This window comes from Halichoeres trimaculatus, unplaced genomic scaffold (assembly GCF_033239565.1).
Source record: "Halichoeres trimaculatus isolate MK-OKI-2021-1 unplaced genomic scaffold, fHalTri1.1 fHalTri1_scaffold_15, whole genome shotgun sequence".
Classification (NCBI taxonomy): Eukaryota; Metazoa; Chordata; class Actinopteri; order Labriformes; family Labridae; genus Halichoeres; species Halichoeres trimaculatus.
In genome coordinates this window covers 13,060,394-13,077,979 of record NW_027437193.1, presented here as the reverse complement: position 1 = coordinate 13,077,979, position 17,586 = coordinate 13,060,394, and the positions used below count along the sequence as shown (strand labels likewise).

At 39.7% G+C, this 17,586-nt stretch overlaps 2 protein-coding genes across 2 annotated transcripts; both read right to left on the bottom strand.

Moving 5' to 3' along the window:
- Positions 1–45: 45 nt before the first annotated feature.
- Positions 46–2,555, bottom strand: iba57 (iron-sulfur cluster assembly factor IBA57). The gene is made up of 3 exons (XM_074687985.1): positions 2,059–2,555; positions 799–1,148; positions 46–700 (listed from the first exon to the last, which is right to left on the bottom strand). The coding sequence occupies exons 1-3, from the start codon at positions 2,388–2,390 to the stop codon at positions 309–311; spliced, it is 1,074 nt and encodes a 357-aa protein (XP_074544086.1). The 5' UTR covers positions 2,391–2,555; the 3' UTR covers positions 46–308.
- A 1,642-nt stretch (positions 2,556–4,197) lies between these two features.
- gjc2 (gap junction protein gamma 2) lies at positions 4,198–16,762 on the bottom strand. The gene is made up of 2 exons (XM_074687984.1): positions 16,624–16,762; positions 4,198–6,439 (listed from the first exon to the last, which is right to left on the bottom strand). Exon 2 carries the CDS (start codon positions 6,408–6,410, stop codon positions 5,163–5,165), a length of 1,248 nt encoding a protein of 415 aa, XP_074544085.1. The 5' UTR covers positions 6,411–6,439; positions 16,624–16,762; the 3' UTR covers positions 4,198–5,162.
- Positions 16,763–17,586: the final 824 nt, after the last annotated feature.

The following is a 17,586-nucleotide window of genomic DNA, read 5'->3' as shown; positions in this document are numbered from 1 at the left end:
TGTTATATCCGTTTTAAATATTTATTCAGCAAAACAAATCCACATATATGTATATATAACTCTTTCTTGCACTGTGCTAAAAATAGATTTTTCATAAGCATAATTCTGTTGTTTAAAATCTTCACAATTAAAGCAAAATCACTCTTGGAGAAGTTTTATTGCAAATAAAAACACTCACATATAAGTATTAGTGCCACAGCTGTGAAACAATGACAGTGTAACAACCTTTACTCCAGGGTTCTGTTTATGAGACAGCCGTCAGATTTGATGTGCGTCACGTTTAAGGGAACTGTAAAGTATCCTTCTCTTCAGTTGGCTTTTGCATCTTTAGGCCACCAGTCTGGCACAGCGACCTCAACTGTCACTGTGGTGTCGTCAGAAGACTTAAGCGTCAATACCTCTTTGGCATGTGCCGTACGGATTAGACTTAGACCCAGATCTTCTATCCCAGATCGGTGCTTTCCAGCTGGCTTGCCGGACTGAGTTTGCAGGGAAGCTCCCTCCTCGAGGCCTTGGACTGGAGCTGACAAGTGTACTGGCATCAGTCGTTTTCGAATCACCCCAGTGTGATGAGTCCTGGCTGTGAGCTCCTGGCCAATGTAGCAGCCTTTACTAAAGCTGATACCCTGCATGTAGACCAGATTTGACTCCAGCGGTAGTGCCACTCCTGGGGGAAGGTCCTTCACCCCCTCAGGGAGTCCTAGATAAAAACGACAGCAGGGGAAATAAACAAAACTTGTCAATGTCAAAAGTGCAGAAACAAAAAAAACACTACTGAAAAACATTAAAACTGTGTACCTATTGCGTAGCGATGTCTGTGATACTCCTCTGTGTCCCCTTTCTGACATGATGGAATGATACCCAAAGGGTCAACTTGACTGTCAACCACCAGTCTCCAGCCCATCTCCTGAGTTCGAGGATCAGTCTCCCATACCAGAGCTTTGTCTGGGGCTGACAGCTCTGGTTTACTGGCCTCTTCAACTGCCTTCTTGTGCTTCGGAAGCACTGTCCAAACTGAGAGGTCTGGACAGGGGTTTATGTTGACTTTTCTACGAATCTTGTACACCTTCAAATGTTTCAAGATTGAGTCTTTAATCGTGCTGTCACACTCCAGGAAAACCCCTTGTCCTGCTTCAACTTCTTTTAGACTGAAAGGAAAAACAACACATTAAGCAACAAAAACTGCAATACTGATAGCATAACACAAAAAAGCATTACAAGCATTTTTATGGTGAGCATTTCCCACGTCCATGTACTTTAATTACAAAAACTGAAATACTGACCAACTTTTCCCAGTGTAACAAAAGTGAAAAAACAAAACAAAACAAAAACATCAATCAATAAATAAACTAGAAATTGGAAGTTTTGGTTAACTAAACGATGTTGCATCAAAAACAAATGTTTTTGTTTAATAACTTTAAAATAAGATTTTATTCCTTAATTCAAAAGGGTGAGGTTAGACTTGTTAGACATGGCTTACTCATAACACTTTGTTTCTAGATTAGGGTAAGTACACTATTAGACTTAAAATAAACTGTATTCGAGAGCCACAAATTACAGATTCCCACAAATAATTATAATTTTCAGATGGCATCCTTTTGAATTAAAGGTTCGATTGTGATTTCAAAGAAAAAATAGCACAAAAGTCGTTCAAAGCAGGCCATTTTAGAGATATTTGAGATGTTGTGTCATGTTTCAATACTTTGTGATGGTATTAAAATGAATTTTAAGTTTGAAAGTCAGAGGATACTTTCTGTGGGATTGAAAACAGTTAAGAGGAAACTAAAATATATTGAAGTTTGTCCCATCATACTGCAATTAATGCAAAGAAGCGTGAATGTTTAGAGACAACACATGAGCTGAATAATAGATAGTGAAATGTTTTTTTGTTTGTTTTTTTAAATCTGGATATACTATGTGTGCTGGGCATTTCTTATTAGCTGGGCTGATTGGTAGTTGTACTGCCAGGGTGCCAACATCTGCGTCACAAGATAAGGAGCCACACCCACTTGTTTACCATACTTAAGTATCAAAACGGTGTAATGAAGTGGACTGTACCTGTACAAAATGATGTCATATAGTGTCCTTCCTTGCACGTTTAGCATATGTGAGTACATGACTTTGTGAGCAGGGTCCTCCAGCAGCGCCATGTCATTGGTAATAATCCCTTGGAGGAACGGGCTCGTGTCCTGTCCCTGGATCTTCAGTAAGGTCCTGTGAGGAAGGTGATAACACACATACTGCCCAGGTACATCTCCGTTATGACTCCTCTGGCTGCTGTATCTCTTGGCATGAGCCCTCAACGGAGCAGAAGAGACGTTAAACGTCACGCACGAATACCGACTGCAGGCGGATATGAACGCGCCCCTGCCCAAACAGAAAACTCCCATTCTGCAGGTCGATGTAATATAATTTGCACCCCGTTGAAGTGGTTAAATGTCCTCTTCATCACAGTGGTGGACGACTACGTAACACTGCACATAGTAGCTAAGCCTCCATTTTGAAGTCCCACAATGCATTGCTCGATAACACACGTGTGACGACGCTGGGTTCCCCCTGTCTGTGGTTTGCGAAAGTGTAAGTAAGTGTTGTCTCCGTTGACACTTTTCAACAATGCAGCTCAAATAAGTCATGTTGTAGTTTATGAAAAAATGTGAAAAATACACTCAATAACAATAATTAGCGATTCATAAAGACAGACTGAGGTTTATCTTACAAAATCTGTAGTTTGACACTCACCAGAGAAAATATAACTGTTTAACGCCGAGCTACGTGTCATTTTAAATATTTTCCCCTGGGTGACACAACAGAAGAGTTTGAGTTAGCGGTTTGCAGACATCTGAGATGTACCGACACTCTGAATCACTTCTTTAATGGGAATAAGCTTCAGGGTTCAATTTCAGACACACTGTGGATATTAACAAAATGCATCTGTTAATTTTCAGATCAATATAATTATAAAATGCCCAGAAGACATCATATTCAGATTCCTGCCCAATCAAATAACTGAACTCTGGCCAAACCTTGGTGTTTGAGGCCTCCTCCTCCAACATAAACCAGTTAGGAGAGCCTTATGTCTGAGTCTTGGGAAGATCTTCTGAAAGTGCATCAACAAACTTGACCTGTTTATGTATCAGTTTGATGTTAGCAAGTTAGTTAGCCTAACTGTTGTTTTTGAAAAGAGGTAATTATTCGGTAGAAGATACCTATTTTTTAATGTTGTTATGGTCAACCAGATGGCAAAATGTCAGCAGTGTTGGGAGTGGAACACTCACTGAGAAAAGTCCAGAATCAGTACATTAAAAGTCATGGCTATTTCAAAAGCCAGACATGTAGAGTCTGAATCTGAATCTGGAGGCCAAATTATCAGCCCTGATTTTCCCAGTCAGTGCATCTCCAGCCATCTTGTTTCACACTCTGAGCTTTTTTTTTTTTGTCATCTCAAAAGGGGAATTCCCATTTATCACCCTTTATGCTTCTAAACTTTAAACATAATTGTTGTCATTAAATGTAGCAGTGTCTTTGAAATATATGGTCAGTTCTGTGCTTGGATCTCTTTGTTTGTTACAGTGTCTGAAACTCTTTAGCTGCACACTTCACGTGTTGTCCTACACTGCAAAAAACTGAAATCTTAACAAGTGTTTTTGTCTTTTTTTTTTAAGTAAAAATTGTCTTATTGTACTCGATATGAGCCACTTTCAACTTATCAATCCAGAAAAATGTCTTGTTTCAAGTTATCAGAGTACAAAAATGAGGTTTGAATCGCTTGTAACCAGTAAAAAAATCTGCCAATGGAACAAGAAAAAAATGCTTGAAAATTTCCTTGAGACTAGAACAATGTCTTAATACAAGTAACTTTTCTCTTGTTCCATTTGCAGATTTTTTTACTGGTTACGAGCAATTCAGACCTCATTTTTGTCCTTAAATAACTTTAAACAAGACATTTTTCTGGATTGGTCATGTGAATTTGGCTCATATTGAGTCTTTAAAGGAATTTTCTACTGAAAATAAGACAAAAACACTTGATAAGATTGCAGTTTTTGCAGTGTAAGTTACTATCTTTGAGTTGGATTTGAATTAAAAGAAAAAAACAAATCCTGTATTTTAAAAGCAAACTATTGGCATAAATGTACAAAAACAGGCAGGCAGATGGACACAATAAAGCAAGAGATCAGAGGTTTCAAATAAGTTTATTTCTTCAAGAATAAAATACTTAAACAGTCTTTAAAACTTTGAGGCACTTTGAAGTTTGACGACAGTGAAGGCTGGATTAAATATTACTCTGAAACCAGATCTAGAAACATACTGCTTCAATGACAGAAAACATGCCTAAACACAGGGGAGGTGGAACTGTGTAGCTACGTGTGGGGTTTTCTACTGTGACCTATGTGCTTACTAAATGTTCCCAGTTGAAAAGCATGCATCATCTGCTCCAGATTGCAGAATATCAGTGGTTACTTCAGAAAAATAATTAGATGTTCTATTCACTAAATCATTTCCACTAATGTGCAACTGCAGGGTTTTGGAAAATATAGAATAGATAGCACGCAATGACCGAAGACCAACAAACTGAGCAGATGTTAACCAGAAGAACCTACAGTGACTCAGCCCTGTTTCATTTATCTGTATCAAAACACACTCACCCGTACTACCTCTTCAAAATATCAAACACACATCCCTCCAACAACAATCATCATGTTTCCAATATGACTCATTGTGCTCATACAGTGCTTTTCACTGCATTTTGAAATTTGGATTGAAGGTACAATCACACACTTCCAGAAGTTAAGTTTCATCATGTTAATCCAGTTCAGCGGCAGTCAAGGGTAGATCAGATAAACGGCTCCAAGCAGTTTTTTAATACTTCAATGTTTTAGTTGGAATTAGAGATGTTTAACTAGGTTAAGTAGGTGTCCAGAAACTATGTTAAGCATAAGATGACACACGACAGTAATAAAGAATACTCATGGTACTGGATTTGATGATTCCTTCAAGTGTTTTTTCTTTTCTCTTCCCTAAAGCTGTGAACGGTACTCCATCAGGTGTGATTGAAGTTCTTGTTATTGTCTTGAGTTGCATCTCATACACAGATTCTCCAGCTGTGTCACAATGCAGACTCTGCTCTTTAATGTCTTAAGTGTTATTTTAAATTAGATGAACCTCTATATCCAGACAGAGGTCTTTCCATTCTTTACGATAGTTGCTGTTTTCTCTGTGGCTGATTTGGGCCTCGCTCCTTGTTTCTCTTGAACTGTATTGACTCGATTTTGCTCTGCCATGGTGCCCCCAGATACAGGACTACTTGTTCTGGAGTTTTGCGGGTTGTTTTTGGTCTGATAAGTTTGAAAGGCCATGTCGAGCTGCTCCTGCGCCACCCGGAGGTGCCGGTGCAGACTTGCCAGATCAGATGGGATATTCTCATCTGGGCTGATGCACTGCTGTTCTTGTGCCACATTGGCCACGTTTTGCTCGTGGGTGATGAGGCTGTTTGGGATCCTGCTTGGTTTGTCATTCTTCATAACAAGGTTGTACCCTGGTGGGGAGCCTTGGATGTTGCGGGTAAATGAGCAACCGTAGGATGTCCGCCTGCCTCGGTTTCTCTTCATGCGGAGGGTGTCTCGAAAGGTGCCGATTCCCAAGTGAAGCATCTCGCACACGTTGAGTACCAGACAGAGACAGCTCACCACATACATGATGAGGAGAAAAATAGTTTTCTCTGTAGGTCTGGAGATGAAACAGTCCACTCTGTGTGGACAAGGGATCCTGTTGCATACATATGAAGGACTAACTCGAAAACCGTAGAGGAGATACTGTCCTGCAAGGAATGCAATTTCAAAAATTGCTCGGGACATAAGCTGCAGAACATAAATTCTCATCAGTCCTTCTTGCATAATTCTTCGTCGACCATCATGCTTTGGTGGGTCTCTGCTACTCACTTCAGGCTTGGCTTCTTGAACCTCCATTGTGTCTTCGTAGATCATTGGCTCAGCATCATCATCTTCGTCTTCCTCTAAGACGTCCTCCAGATGGTGACTTTCTCTCCACCTGGAGTGAGGAGGAGGCTTCTTTCGTAGCCTGTTGTGCTTCCTGCGGTCCTCCTCTGATGTCCGGGCAATCTTGTGGATGGCATAACCCATATACATGATGGAGGGGGTGGAGATCATGATGATCTGGAAAACCCAAAAGCGGACATGGGACAGAGGGGCGAAGGCATCGTAGCAGACATTGTCACAGCCAGGCTGCTTGGTGTTGCAGATGAATTTCGTCTGCTCGTCTGAGTAGATGGACTCTCCCCCGACTGCGGTGAGCACAATACGGAAGATAATGAGCACGGTCAGCCACACCTTCCCCACAAAGGTGGAGTGGTGGTGGATTTCTTCCAGGAGGCGAGTTAGAAAGCTCCAGCTCATGTTGCTTGAAGAAACTTTTCAACTAGAATCTGGAAAGAAAGAACAAAGAAATTATCGACACCAGTTGTTGAAGAACTGATGAGAACTAGAATAGGGACAAGTTACAGATTAATAAATCGTTGTTTTTTCTGTTATATGGTAAGATGATGTAACTTAGCAGTCTAATCAAAGTTCCATTACACCAGACTCCCTTAGCTGTCAACTCACACCAGCTGTGTTAACTAGCCATGGCACCCAGGACTGAAGGTTTCGAAGATTTCCCGAGCTCCCTACCCCAATGATTACCCTCCCCTCCTCCATCTAGTCTTTATTATTTACACTAAAGACCTCAAACCTGTGGAATCCAGTTCTGGCTGTGCTAATTATGATTTTTTTTTTTGTTGAGGTTAATTGGAATACTATCTAGCATCGACTCATGGTGTTGGAGTTTGAAAGTGAACCGGATGCCAAGATGTTTTAGTACTAACTTCCTTTCCTACTCAATCTGCTCTGTGCAAATTGATGTGTCATCGCTCCAGCATCCAGCAAAAAATAGAAGTATTGTGTATCTGACCAAGAGGGCTCTGACCCGCTGGATCTGACAGGTAGCCAGACACCACAGTGAGGAGCCAGTGTAAATTAACACATCGACAGACTCTGTGTGATTTGGCTCTTACTTATGCCAGCACACTTGCTGTTGGTACTAATGGTAAACCAAAGTAAGTCCAACCAACTAAAAAAATGAAGTCATGTGCTGACTTCATTGACAGTGGGACTAGGGCGATATGTTTTTCTCACGATTTGATTGTTTTACAATTTTTGGGGTGCCAATTTGATTTAAATTGCGGTTCTTTGATATTTTGGATTTTTAAGTTTTTGTTTGCTTTTTTCAAACCAGACAATGTACAAAAAAGTTGAATGACGATGACCATGTCTACAGACTGTATCAGGAGCCATATTTTCCCCCCAAAATGCACATTACCTATGAGTCAGTTCTTAGTTTCTATTCGGGGTATCTGACATCTCAGCTTTTTCAGACCCAAGTTATAAACAAAAACTAAAATCAAGGATTTAAATTAAAGATAAATAAATGAAAAAAAGATAAAGATTCTTGAACAAAAAAATATAATTTAAAACTGTAAAAAAAAAAATCTGATACTTGGATTTTTTTGCTCCCACCTCATCTCACAGTATGTCCAAAAACTCAAATTGATTGACATCATCAAGTGTCTTGTTTTGTTTGTCTGCTGTTTTAAAACCCAGAACCCCTCTTTAAATAAATAAATAAATAAACATCATATAAGACTTTTAAAACCAACAAATGCACAGCTAAATATCGTCACGTTTGCAAAAGTAAAACTTTGGACATTGTCTCTTCAAATATTTTCAATGAAAAATCAACATCGATGCCAATGTAGTATAACCTCATTTAAACACAGTTTTTTCTGTGATATAGATTATAGATTGGGCTTACAGCTAAGAAATGCTGCATTTGTTTGAATTGGCTAGCATCAAAATATGTTTTTGTTACTCTTAGATGGTTTTTCAACACATGAAGTTATTTACATGAAGAATCATCGCGTATTTGCTGCAGTTGTGTGAACAGTTTGCAGGGTTTGTAAGCAGCACTAACATAAGTTATCATTTGATCAGAGAGCCAAGTCAAGACAGTGACTTGTGATGATTCATGTCCAAAGATATGTCATTTTATCACTATCCAAAGACAGTACGCACCGTTTCAACTCTTCCATTCTTACAGCTTGAGAGTTGAGATGGAAAAAGTAACAAGACTCAAACAAGCAGAGAGAAGACTTCCACAGCACAGCAAAACCCCACCAGCCACAACATGACTTTGATTGTAGCTTTGACCCAAGAACACGCTGAACACCACACCAGTGTGACAGACCAAAAACACAAAGTGGAGCTGACAGAGCTCTAAATGTATGAAGAATGTCCTCCACTTCAGACACATACAGTACTCTGTGCCTCAACACGTCATACCAAAGGTCAAACACACACATATGCACGCACGCATGCACGCACACACACAGTAAACCAGATGACATGAAGCCGCACAGTGTCAGAGCCACTGCAGACTCTGCGAGGTGAATGAAGCTGCGATGAGCAGACAGCGCAGGGCTTCATGGGGCAGAGCTGTGAGTTCATGTTGATCTCATGACTGCGGCACTGTGCTCCCTGGCGTGGGATGTGCCATCTCCCCTGCCATCTGAGTGAACAGGAGAGGCTTGTTGATCTGCCATGAGGCCTCCCCTCCAGATCCAGCCCTGCTGAGGCAGGGGAGGGAGGCCGACACATGGAGACAGATGGCACCTTTGGTGGGCAGCTCATGTGAGCCTCAGGATGGCATGACAGGAGGGGGCTATGCCTACGATTTAGACCAAAGTTTGAATGAGTCTGTAACGATTAACAGACTCAACATTGAACCTTAACGTTAAGACTAAATCAGCATTATACCTTAGAAGATTTTAAAATACTTGCTTACTGTTTAGTTCATATTTTTAGTTTGCTATGTTCATTATTTGCTGTCCTAATATTTGTCTGTCTGTTCAGTCAAATTTTAAAGGGATTTGCTTCTTTGGTTTGTAGTTTTGAAAATGATGAAGGAATATCACATTTATGTAAGAAACAGAGCAACTCACCCATTAAAATATTCACATTTCTTCTTATATTATAGCTTGAAGTCCTTTTTTTTTAGATTATCTTCTGACTTTTAAATCTGTGAAATGGATCAATCTGTCCTTGGTTAGGTTTCCAAAATACAAACTGCAATGACAGTGTGTTGAATTTAAGATTGTAAAAACATTAAAAGCATACAAAAGGATGTTTTAATTTCACAGAGTAAAGCTTTAAGTTTTATACCTCTCACTGAGAAAGATGGTTAACTGAATGTGGTACGCTGTGGTGCCAAACAGTTGATAGATGTAAAATTGTATGTTGAGTTTTGATTTTATAAATCACCCAAAATAGTCAGTTTGATTCAAAGTTAATGTATAAAAGAGTCTACTTATATTTTACAGGATATAAGAAGTGTAGCTGAGTACAGCACATTTTTGACTCAATTCCAGGAGTTTATTTATAAATGCATCCGGATACTCCTAAATTACTGTTCTTTAAAAGCATTTAATTGCACACACCAATTTTCTTCCCACAGTATTTAGTCAGATAGTTCGCAGAGTAACTGTTCATCTCCAGTGATACCACAGGTTTGTCAAACTAACTGTGACACCGTTTCTTTAAGGAAAAGTCATTAACTAAAAAAAAGAAGAGAAAAAAACAAACCCACCTGGAATAGTCGCAAAAGTGTTTCCCATCCTGAAGGTCTCTCTACATATCTCCTCCACAGTCTGATACATGACACAGCTCCTCCATCCTAATGTCCCGGCCTTCTCCGTCTTAGTGACCACTTCCAGAAACATCAAAAAAGGAAGCAACAATTTTGTTTTGGTCTTTGTCAGACTGGACTTTCTTTTAATCCAGTTTCCTCCACTCTGTGAAGAAGTGACTTTCTGCAGCTGTAAATGCCTCACATTCTGGCTTGTGTCTGGTTTCTATTACACCAGCCTTCTGTCCGAGAAGGAAGTATAAAAAAACAGAGAGGCGGGAAAAAAATCCTCCTGTGGCGAGTGACCCTCATCCCAGGGTTCAGACTTTAGGATATCTCAATGCAGATTGAAATGAACACTCGGCTGTGGGAGCGTGTTAATCGCAACTCAGCCGACCTCCCCCCAACGCACATGTGCAACGTTTGTAACACAGATGATGAGGGTCTCTCTCTCTCTCTGTCTCCCTCTCCTCTCTGGGCATCTCCATCCCTCTTTGACTCTCAGCTTCTTGCAGGTTAAAGTCTTCATACCCTCCAACCAACTACACAGCACCAATAACAATCTTTTTAACACACACACACACATCATCCAGAGTGAGAGCTGATTAGCCACCTCTGTATTGTCTGTCAATTGCGTAACAGTTTACAGTGTGTGACAGATCTGAAAAAAAAAAAAAAACATCTTTAGGGAGACTGATACCGGGAGTCCGAGGACAGAAATGTCACAGAGACATTAGCCACCTTGCCTCAGTACAGATCCGCCAGAATGTGACCAGCAGGTACTCTCCGTCATATTAAGTGTCATAATATTTAGATCTTCAATCCAGGCAGATGGCCAGATAGCAGAGCAGTGGACAGGTCACACTCTGCTCTCCTGTTGCATGTCATATTACAGCTTCATGTTTATTTTTAAACCTATAGACCTGAGTGCGGTGGCACACATCGTGGCTTAAAAGCATGTAATGTATGTTTAAACATGACAGCAAACTGCTTTCTTGCACATGATATCCACTTTTAAATAAAATTTGGTCTGTAGTGACAGGACAAAGCACAGATGAGGAGGTGATTCATGCGGGATAAAATCAGAAAGGAATTTCCTCCTTGATGCCAGATCTTGCTGTCTTGGAAAGTGATCTAAACTTTTAATAGAGGACAGATTAACGGGTTCGAGTCTGGCTTGCATAAATGAAAAGTGTCTGCTCATTGTCACAGTGACCATATTATTATCATGTCACCCAAACAAGGTCCTTAATAACTTCAGTTATGACCTGTATACATGCTATAAAAGCCAGGAGAAACGTTCAACCACAACAACAACAACATCAACAATGGTAGGATCACCATTGATCAGAGCAGTTTTGTGAATGATGATGAAAATCTGTTGAGAAGGAGAATATGAATCGTTTGGTGGGAGACCAAAGACGGCTACAGCGAGACATGAAAGATTGCAGGAGCACATGAGAAGTCATTTAGATCTTATTCAGTCTGATTAGTATGTGGTCTGAAGAAAGCTCAGAGAGCCAGCCATCTGGGCCCTGCAGGATCCGTCCTCCTCTGGCCTCGCCTCCGAGGCTTCCCTCTCCGTCTGACGGAGGAGATGTGGCGTAGCGAGCACCCCTGGTGCAGTACTGAGGAGAGGGAGAGAGGGGGATGCTGCTGGAAAGACTAGAGCATTTGGGCTTTGGACATGTGCTAACCCTAAGGGACGGATACGCACGTGTTTTTAAGTTCTAGTGAGTTCCTTTTTATCCAAAATCCTGTAAAAAGAAAAAATCCCCACAGATGGTCCAGAGGAGAGCGTTAACAAGTGAACGTTCATCTAAAAGTCAATCAGAGTTTATGTTCCTAGACAGTTGGTGGAAGTTGCTGTCATTCACAATTAACACTTAGTGAAGTTATACCTACTCTACTGTGAAGATGTTTGACATGAATGAATGCGTGAGCATCAATAGCAGGACACTAAACTGCCCATTAAACCATTCTGTCAGATGGAATCATATTTGTTGATAGTGTTAAATAGATTAAATGTTTTCCATGATTACTATATTTCTATCTTATTATGTTATTATCATTATACTTCTCTGATGTTTCTATTATTCAGAGTAAAAGGGCATCTTATGTGGCTCAAAATATAATTATTTTTAGGTGATCAGCTAAAAAAGTGGAAAAACAAACAAAAAACATCAATCTGGGCCTCAACCTAGCGCTTTTTTGTTAATAACAATAAATCTTTATTTACATTCTATAATTTGAAATCTAAAAAAAAGAAATTTGTTCAAAACTCTGTTTTTTTGTCTTTAAAAATGTTCTTAAATTTCTAAACCTAAAAGTGCACAATAACACGGACACAACGACTTTCTAGTTTGGAAAATGTTTCAGTGTCCTCGGACATCTCAGGCTATCCTAGCTTTGGGAAACTGCTGCTCACGCTGATAAATATTGATTGGACCGCCGAGAGCCAGGAAAATATAACAGCAATCCCCTGTGAGACATTGTTTGACATTGCTGTTGTCACAAGGACTGGCGTCATGTGACAGCCAAATAGGAGTGTTTAATATTCATTAGGTCATAGTTATATTTAATGTTAAATAGAAAAAAAGAGGTAGCATCTGTGGAAAAGAAACAGCTTTGAAAAAATGTAACATGACAGCTGACAAATATGACATCATCTCTACCGACTTTAAGGACAAAAGTAGTTTTTAAAAATATATGTACCAACTATCGTATCTATGAACTGAATCTTGTGAAAATTGAAAGTTAATCACAAAAAAGTCAACGCACACATTAATTAATCCCCAGACAGTTTCACCTCTAAGAGGTCATTACTAGCTGCAAGGGTTTGAAGCGTAGCCGAGTGCTGAAGTGATGCAACGCTGAGGATTGAACATCTCAACAACTCTCCTTGGCCGCCACCAATGTCATCACAAGAGTTTTCCCTTCATGTATTTACTGAACAAAGTTGATGCGAGCAGACTGGGGGCTGTGGAGGTCTGCTTTTACGTAACAGATCAAGCTCCTACCATGTGACTTAGAAGTCCCCCCTCCTCCCCCTTAAGAGAAAAGAGTGACACAAGACACCACAGCAAAAACATGCAACTTGGTGCTTGGACGCCTCCTTCTTTCTCCCTTCTCTTCTTCTACTATCATTAAGCTGTTCTTACCAGGCTGTGAAGGGGCTATCCCATAGGCAGCCTGAGAGTGGTGGCAGTCTCATCTCATTTGCTCATTTTTCTCTCAGTTTCTCAGCTGAGTCTATCCTACCCTCAGGGGGAATGCGTCCCGTGCCAGTTTTACTAAGGCTGGACTCCACTGAAGCGACTGAGATGAAAAGCCTTGAGGTGGATGCCAACAACTTCCCTCAGCCCGGGCTCTGTGTCTCCCACATACGAGCTAAGCAACTTGGTTTGAGTTACACTACATTGTTGAAACATTACACTCACATGCCCACTGCAAGTCATGTTAAATGGGAAATTGACTTGTTCTTCTTGTCTACTTTTCTAGACTTTCTGACCACTCAAAGTGCTTTTACACTATTTGTCACATTCACCCATTCATACATCAACCATTAGGAGTGGGAATTGATAAGATTTTGTCAATACCAGTGCCCTTAACGATTCTGCTTATTGATCTGATTCTTTATCGATTCCCTTATCAATTCTTGTTGTGAGTTTTCCTGGTACAAAAAGTAGTTTTACAAGTTTTCTGTGTCAACAACATTTAATTGAGTTTATACTGTAAGTGAATAAAATGTAATTGGTCCCTGAGTCTGGATATTTCTGGGCATAATTATACAGAAACAGGTAAAAGTTGCACACAATGTGACATTGATGTACTGTGTTGTAATAAATTAATAATTCAAGTAGGCCATCTAGTGTCTCAAAGTGGTTATAGCGATGGTTTAAGTTGTTTGGAAGCTTTCCGTAGTTATGAAGTCAACCATGAGCCTTTCAATTGCCCATTCGCTTTTGACATTTGAAATTCTCAGTATTTTTACAAAGAGTTGATGTGATATGTTTCTGTGATGGAAGCTGAAATGTATTCTGAAGCTGAAGTTATACTGATGTATGCTAACTGCTAGCATATCAACACAGTTTCCCATATACGTTAACATCAAGCTTGTGCTATTTTGTTATTTGGGTAAATAAGGTGATTTATACCATTTTGAATGTACTGAATAAGAATCTCCTGAGAGAGAGTGATGTACATTTCTTTATTCAGTCAGTTCTTCAGTTAAACTTCAAGCTGAAAATCCTGAATCAGAGTTTTCTTGGGAAACGTTATCTAACTGCTAAGCTAAGATAGCTGCAGCAGACAAGTCGACGTAAGGCCCGGCAGCTCTGGCACAATGTAAAGAATTGATAAGGGAATCGTTAAGCACAAAGGCTAACGATATCAATGGATTGAAACATTTCTTAACGATTCTCAGCAGGAACCGGTTTTCGATTCCCATCCCGATCAACCATACAGTGATGGCAAAAACTGCATCAGTATCAGATCATCTCATTCATGCACATTCACACGTAGCTGACTAACATCAAAAGCAGTTTGAGGTTCAGCGTCTTACCCAATGATGCTTATTCATGAGTTTGCAAGTGCTGGAATCAAACCACTGACCTTCTGGTTGTGAGACAACCTGATCTACCGCTTTGCCACAGCCACCTCAAAAAGCAGCTATTAATTCCTAAAGATTCAGCCAGAGCAGTCACAATTAAAGACCAACTCATGACAATTGGTTTGTTTTCCTTAAAATGTTGAAGAAAGAAAAAAGCCAAAATTTCCACCATTTTTGACATAAAGCATTTATCTTCACTCATTAAGACCATAAAATGAAAAACAAAGCAAAATCCTCACCATACTAAGCTCCTTTACTACTGCCATCCATCCAAATTTGAACTCAATTCATGCAATCATAAATGTTGTAATGTAGTGCACGAGTAATCCACTGACCTAGACATCAAGGTCATATTTTATATCCCGTTATATTTGAGTGGGAAGTCATAAAGCCTAATGCTGCCTTATCACATTTACATGCAAAATATATACACTCTGATGCACGTTTGAGTTATTCTATCTGTGTACCAAGTTTATTATTCACAGAAAAGTTGTTAACACAAGTGTGCTCAGCAGTTTACAGTGGCCTTGACTGAGCGTCAGCCATACGATAAGATGCAGAGAGCAATTTGAAGATAGGCCTTTGTCGGGGTTTATACTTCTGCACTACCTTCCGATAGATCGGTCTCATTTCAACTTTTGATTTTTATCTGCTTGCATTGTATCTGTAAATTGTAGGTCAGTAAAATCATAAGACAAGGTGGAGTTTTCTTCTATAAATGTTAAGGCTTTGTTGTTTTCATTTGCATTTTATTGTAAGATGATAATCACTCTGAAACAAAGGGAAAAAAAGAACTGACTAATGGACCGATTTTGATAAACTCATTAAATCTGACATCATTCATGTTTTATTGTAAGGCAAACTTCAGAAAGCATTTTGCAAACAACATAGAATTAAATCCTCAATCTAATTATCCACATTTTATTAAGAACACAAGATTCAATTCATTTTTTTTCTTTTATTCATGCTATTACTTACACCCTCTCAAGGTGGTAAAACATAAAACTAAACCACCCCTCCAAATAAAGAAAATAACAGCGCTTTGCCAGCAGAGCTGGAAGGCCTTAATCTTTGACATTATCTTGTCTTAACCGCCTCTGTCATGAGCTTATCTTGGGCAGGCCCAAAGGAGCTGCAGACCTAGTCAGGGTCATTTGGACTAGCAGAGATATGTTTACTGCAGCTCCTTCCTTCCAGACGCCTTTGTGCTGTTGCCCTTCTCCAACTCAGTGAACTCCACACACACTGGTAGCGACGCTGCAGGACCCCAGAGGATAACAGTAACATAATCCTTTTCTTTACTTATGCAACAACAGCTCTATTCAAAGCTGCACATGTGCATATGATATGATGTATGGTGTACACATTCACACATGGAATTTAAAACCTGGGATGCTACAGAGCAAAAGATGCTGGGTAGAAATAAATTGCTGCTCAATAGAGTTACATGTATGGTTGCCTCAAGAGCCTCAAGAAGCGAGGTGTCCATCTCCATCTATTTAGCAGTGGATGTGTTTTTCCACTAGGAGGCAGTGATGTTTTCAGTCACTGACTCCTGATGTTTCAAAGATGTTGAGAATCTGTCACGTTTGCTGAAAACACCACGGGTTAACGACCTGTCTGCAGGACTGTTTTGACCAGGTGAAAGACGAACAGCTCTGATACTGACTGCAATACCCAGGTTAATCCTGGAACTTAAGAAAAGGTAGAAGCATGACGACACAGAATCACTGTTGGTAATTTTGGGCAAAGTTGTCACTCTTTAATGATCTCCTGGAACACCATGGCCATTCAAATATTTAATAGTTGCACAGTTCACATTTTACTTCTGGCATCATGGCAGGAACGGACTGTTTGTTTAGACAGGTTATAAAACTCTGACAGAGGTCAATATCTTGAGATAAGCTGCTTCGGGTGAATGATGCTGGTTTGATTTGGTGTTTCGCATCCTTGCATAACAATGAATATTTACAATTTGACCACAAAGGAAGTAAGAAATTTCCAAAACTAAAACACAGCAGCACCATCCAAGGCAATAAAACATGGTGAGATAGTTCCTGAATCTATTTTTATTATAATATTATATTACATTAATGTAAAAAGCAACGAGTTGGCCTTTTTAATTTTCTGCCACTAACAGAAAGTCCAGTTTTTTCAGGGTACTAGTAAATAAATAAGAGTACTTGTTTGCACATAGAAGTCAGCTGCACACCAGGATAGCCACCAGCAGAATCCACAAACAGAAGGACAAAAAAAGCACAGTGTAAGGCAGTACCTACCTGTCCATGTGGATATATCAGGAACTTCTTCTGTGCTCTATGGTAGGTGAGCCTGGGCGTGCATCCAGAGGCATCGTTTCAGTGTTCAGACTAAAAAGCAGGATGAGAGAGACAATGGGTCATTTTTCTTCAAAACCCCTCACCACCAAGTACAGGCAGAGCGCTCAGGAGACCAGCATCCTGCCAAAGGCCCCATTGTTTCCCAACCCGCCTGCTTTGCCATGTCTACTGATCGTTTGTTTATTTCATTCAAGATGACTCTTACTACCATCCCATTCATTCACCCAGAAATCAGAAGTGACGTGGCTTTGGAAATCTGTGATTCTTGATTTAGCAGTGTGATCGTCAGAGGTGCTTGTACACATAAAGCAAGAGAATGAACATTACTTCTGTTTTTCTGTTATTCTAATTTCCCTATATCTTTGGGTGTTTTCAAAAGTTGCACTCATCTGTTTTCCATCTTTCTTTTGATGCATCATTTGCTTAAGAACTGTTTGATTATTGTAGTTTTCAAAAAATATCTGAAAAGACTGATGGATGATAAGCCTTCCCTTGTCTTTTAAAGGCAGGAAAAAAAAACAGTTTTTCACCAAGTTTGACTTTTTGCCCCTTTTTTGTTGTGCTTCTGAAAACAAGAATGCTTAAAACAACTAGACTCATACAGGTCTTTACTGCTGTTTCGGGAAAAAAATATAACACTACTCCCTCTGAACTATTCTATTCTGAATTGAAAAAAAATATTTTTGGTCATTTATTACGGGGAATGCTTGCACATTTGAACGTAGCAGGAGAACATCACTCACAAGCTTCTCCAATAAATCCTGTAAACTAGTAAACACTGACGATGAGCAACTTTATAAAATATCCACATCATCATGTTCAAACTAAAAGTGATTGTGTTTTCCAAAAGTACAATTTCCTTTTGAACAAATCAATCACATTATTTATCAGGCTGCTTTATTT

Bases quoted from the DNA above. Each gene is read 5' to 3' on its own strand.
- iba57 (XM_074687985.1), bottom strand. From the start codon at position 2,390: ATGGGAGTTTTCTGTTTGGGCAGGGGCGCGTTCATATCCGCCTGCAGT. The intron at 1,149-2,058 runs GTACAGTCCACT...TTTTCCTTTCAG, and splicing joins TATGACATCATTTTGTACAG to TCTAAAAGAAGTTGAAGCAG. The intron at 701-798 runs GTACACAGTTTT...GTTTTTATCTAG, and splicing joins CAGACATCGCTACGCAATAG to GACTCCCTGAGGGGGTGAAG.
- gjc2 (XM_074687984.1), bottom strand. From the start codon at position 6,410: ATGAGCTGGAGCTTTCTAACTCGCCTCCTGGAAGAAATCCACCACCAC.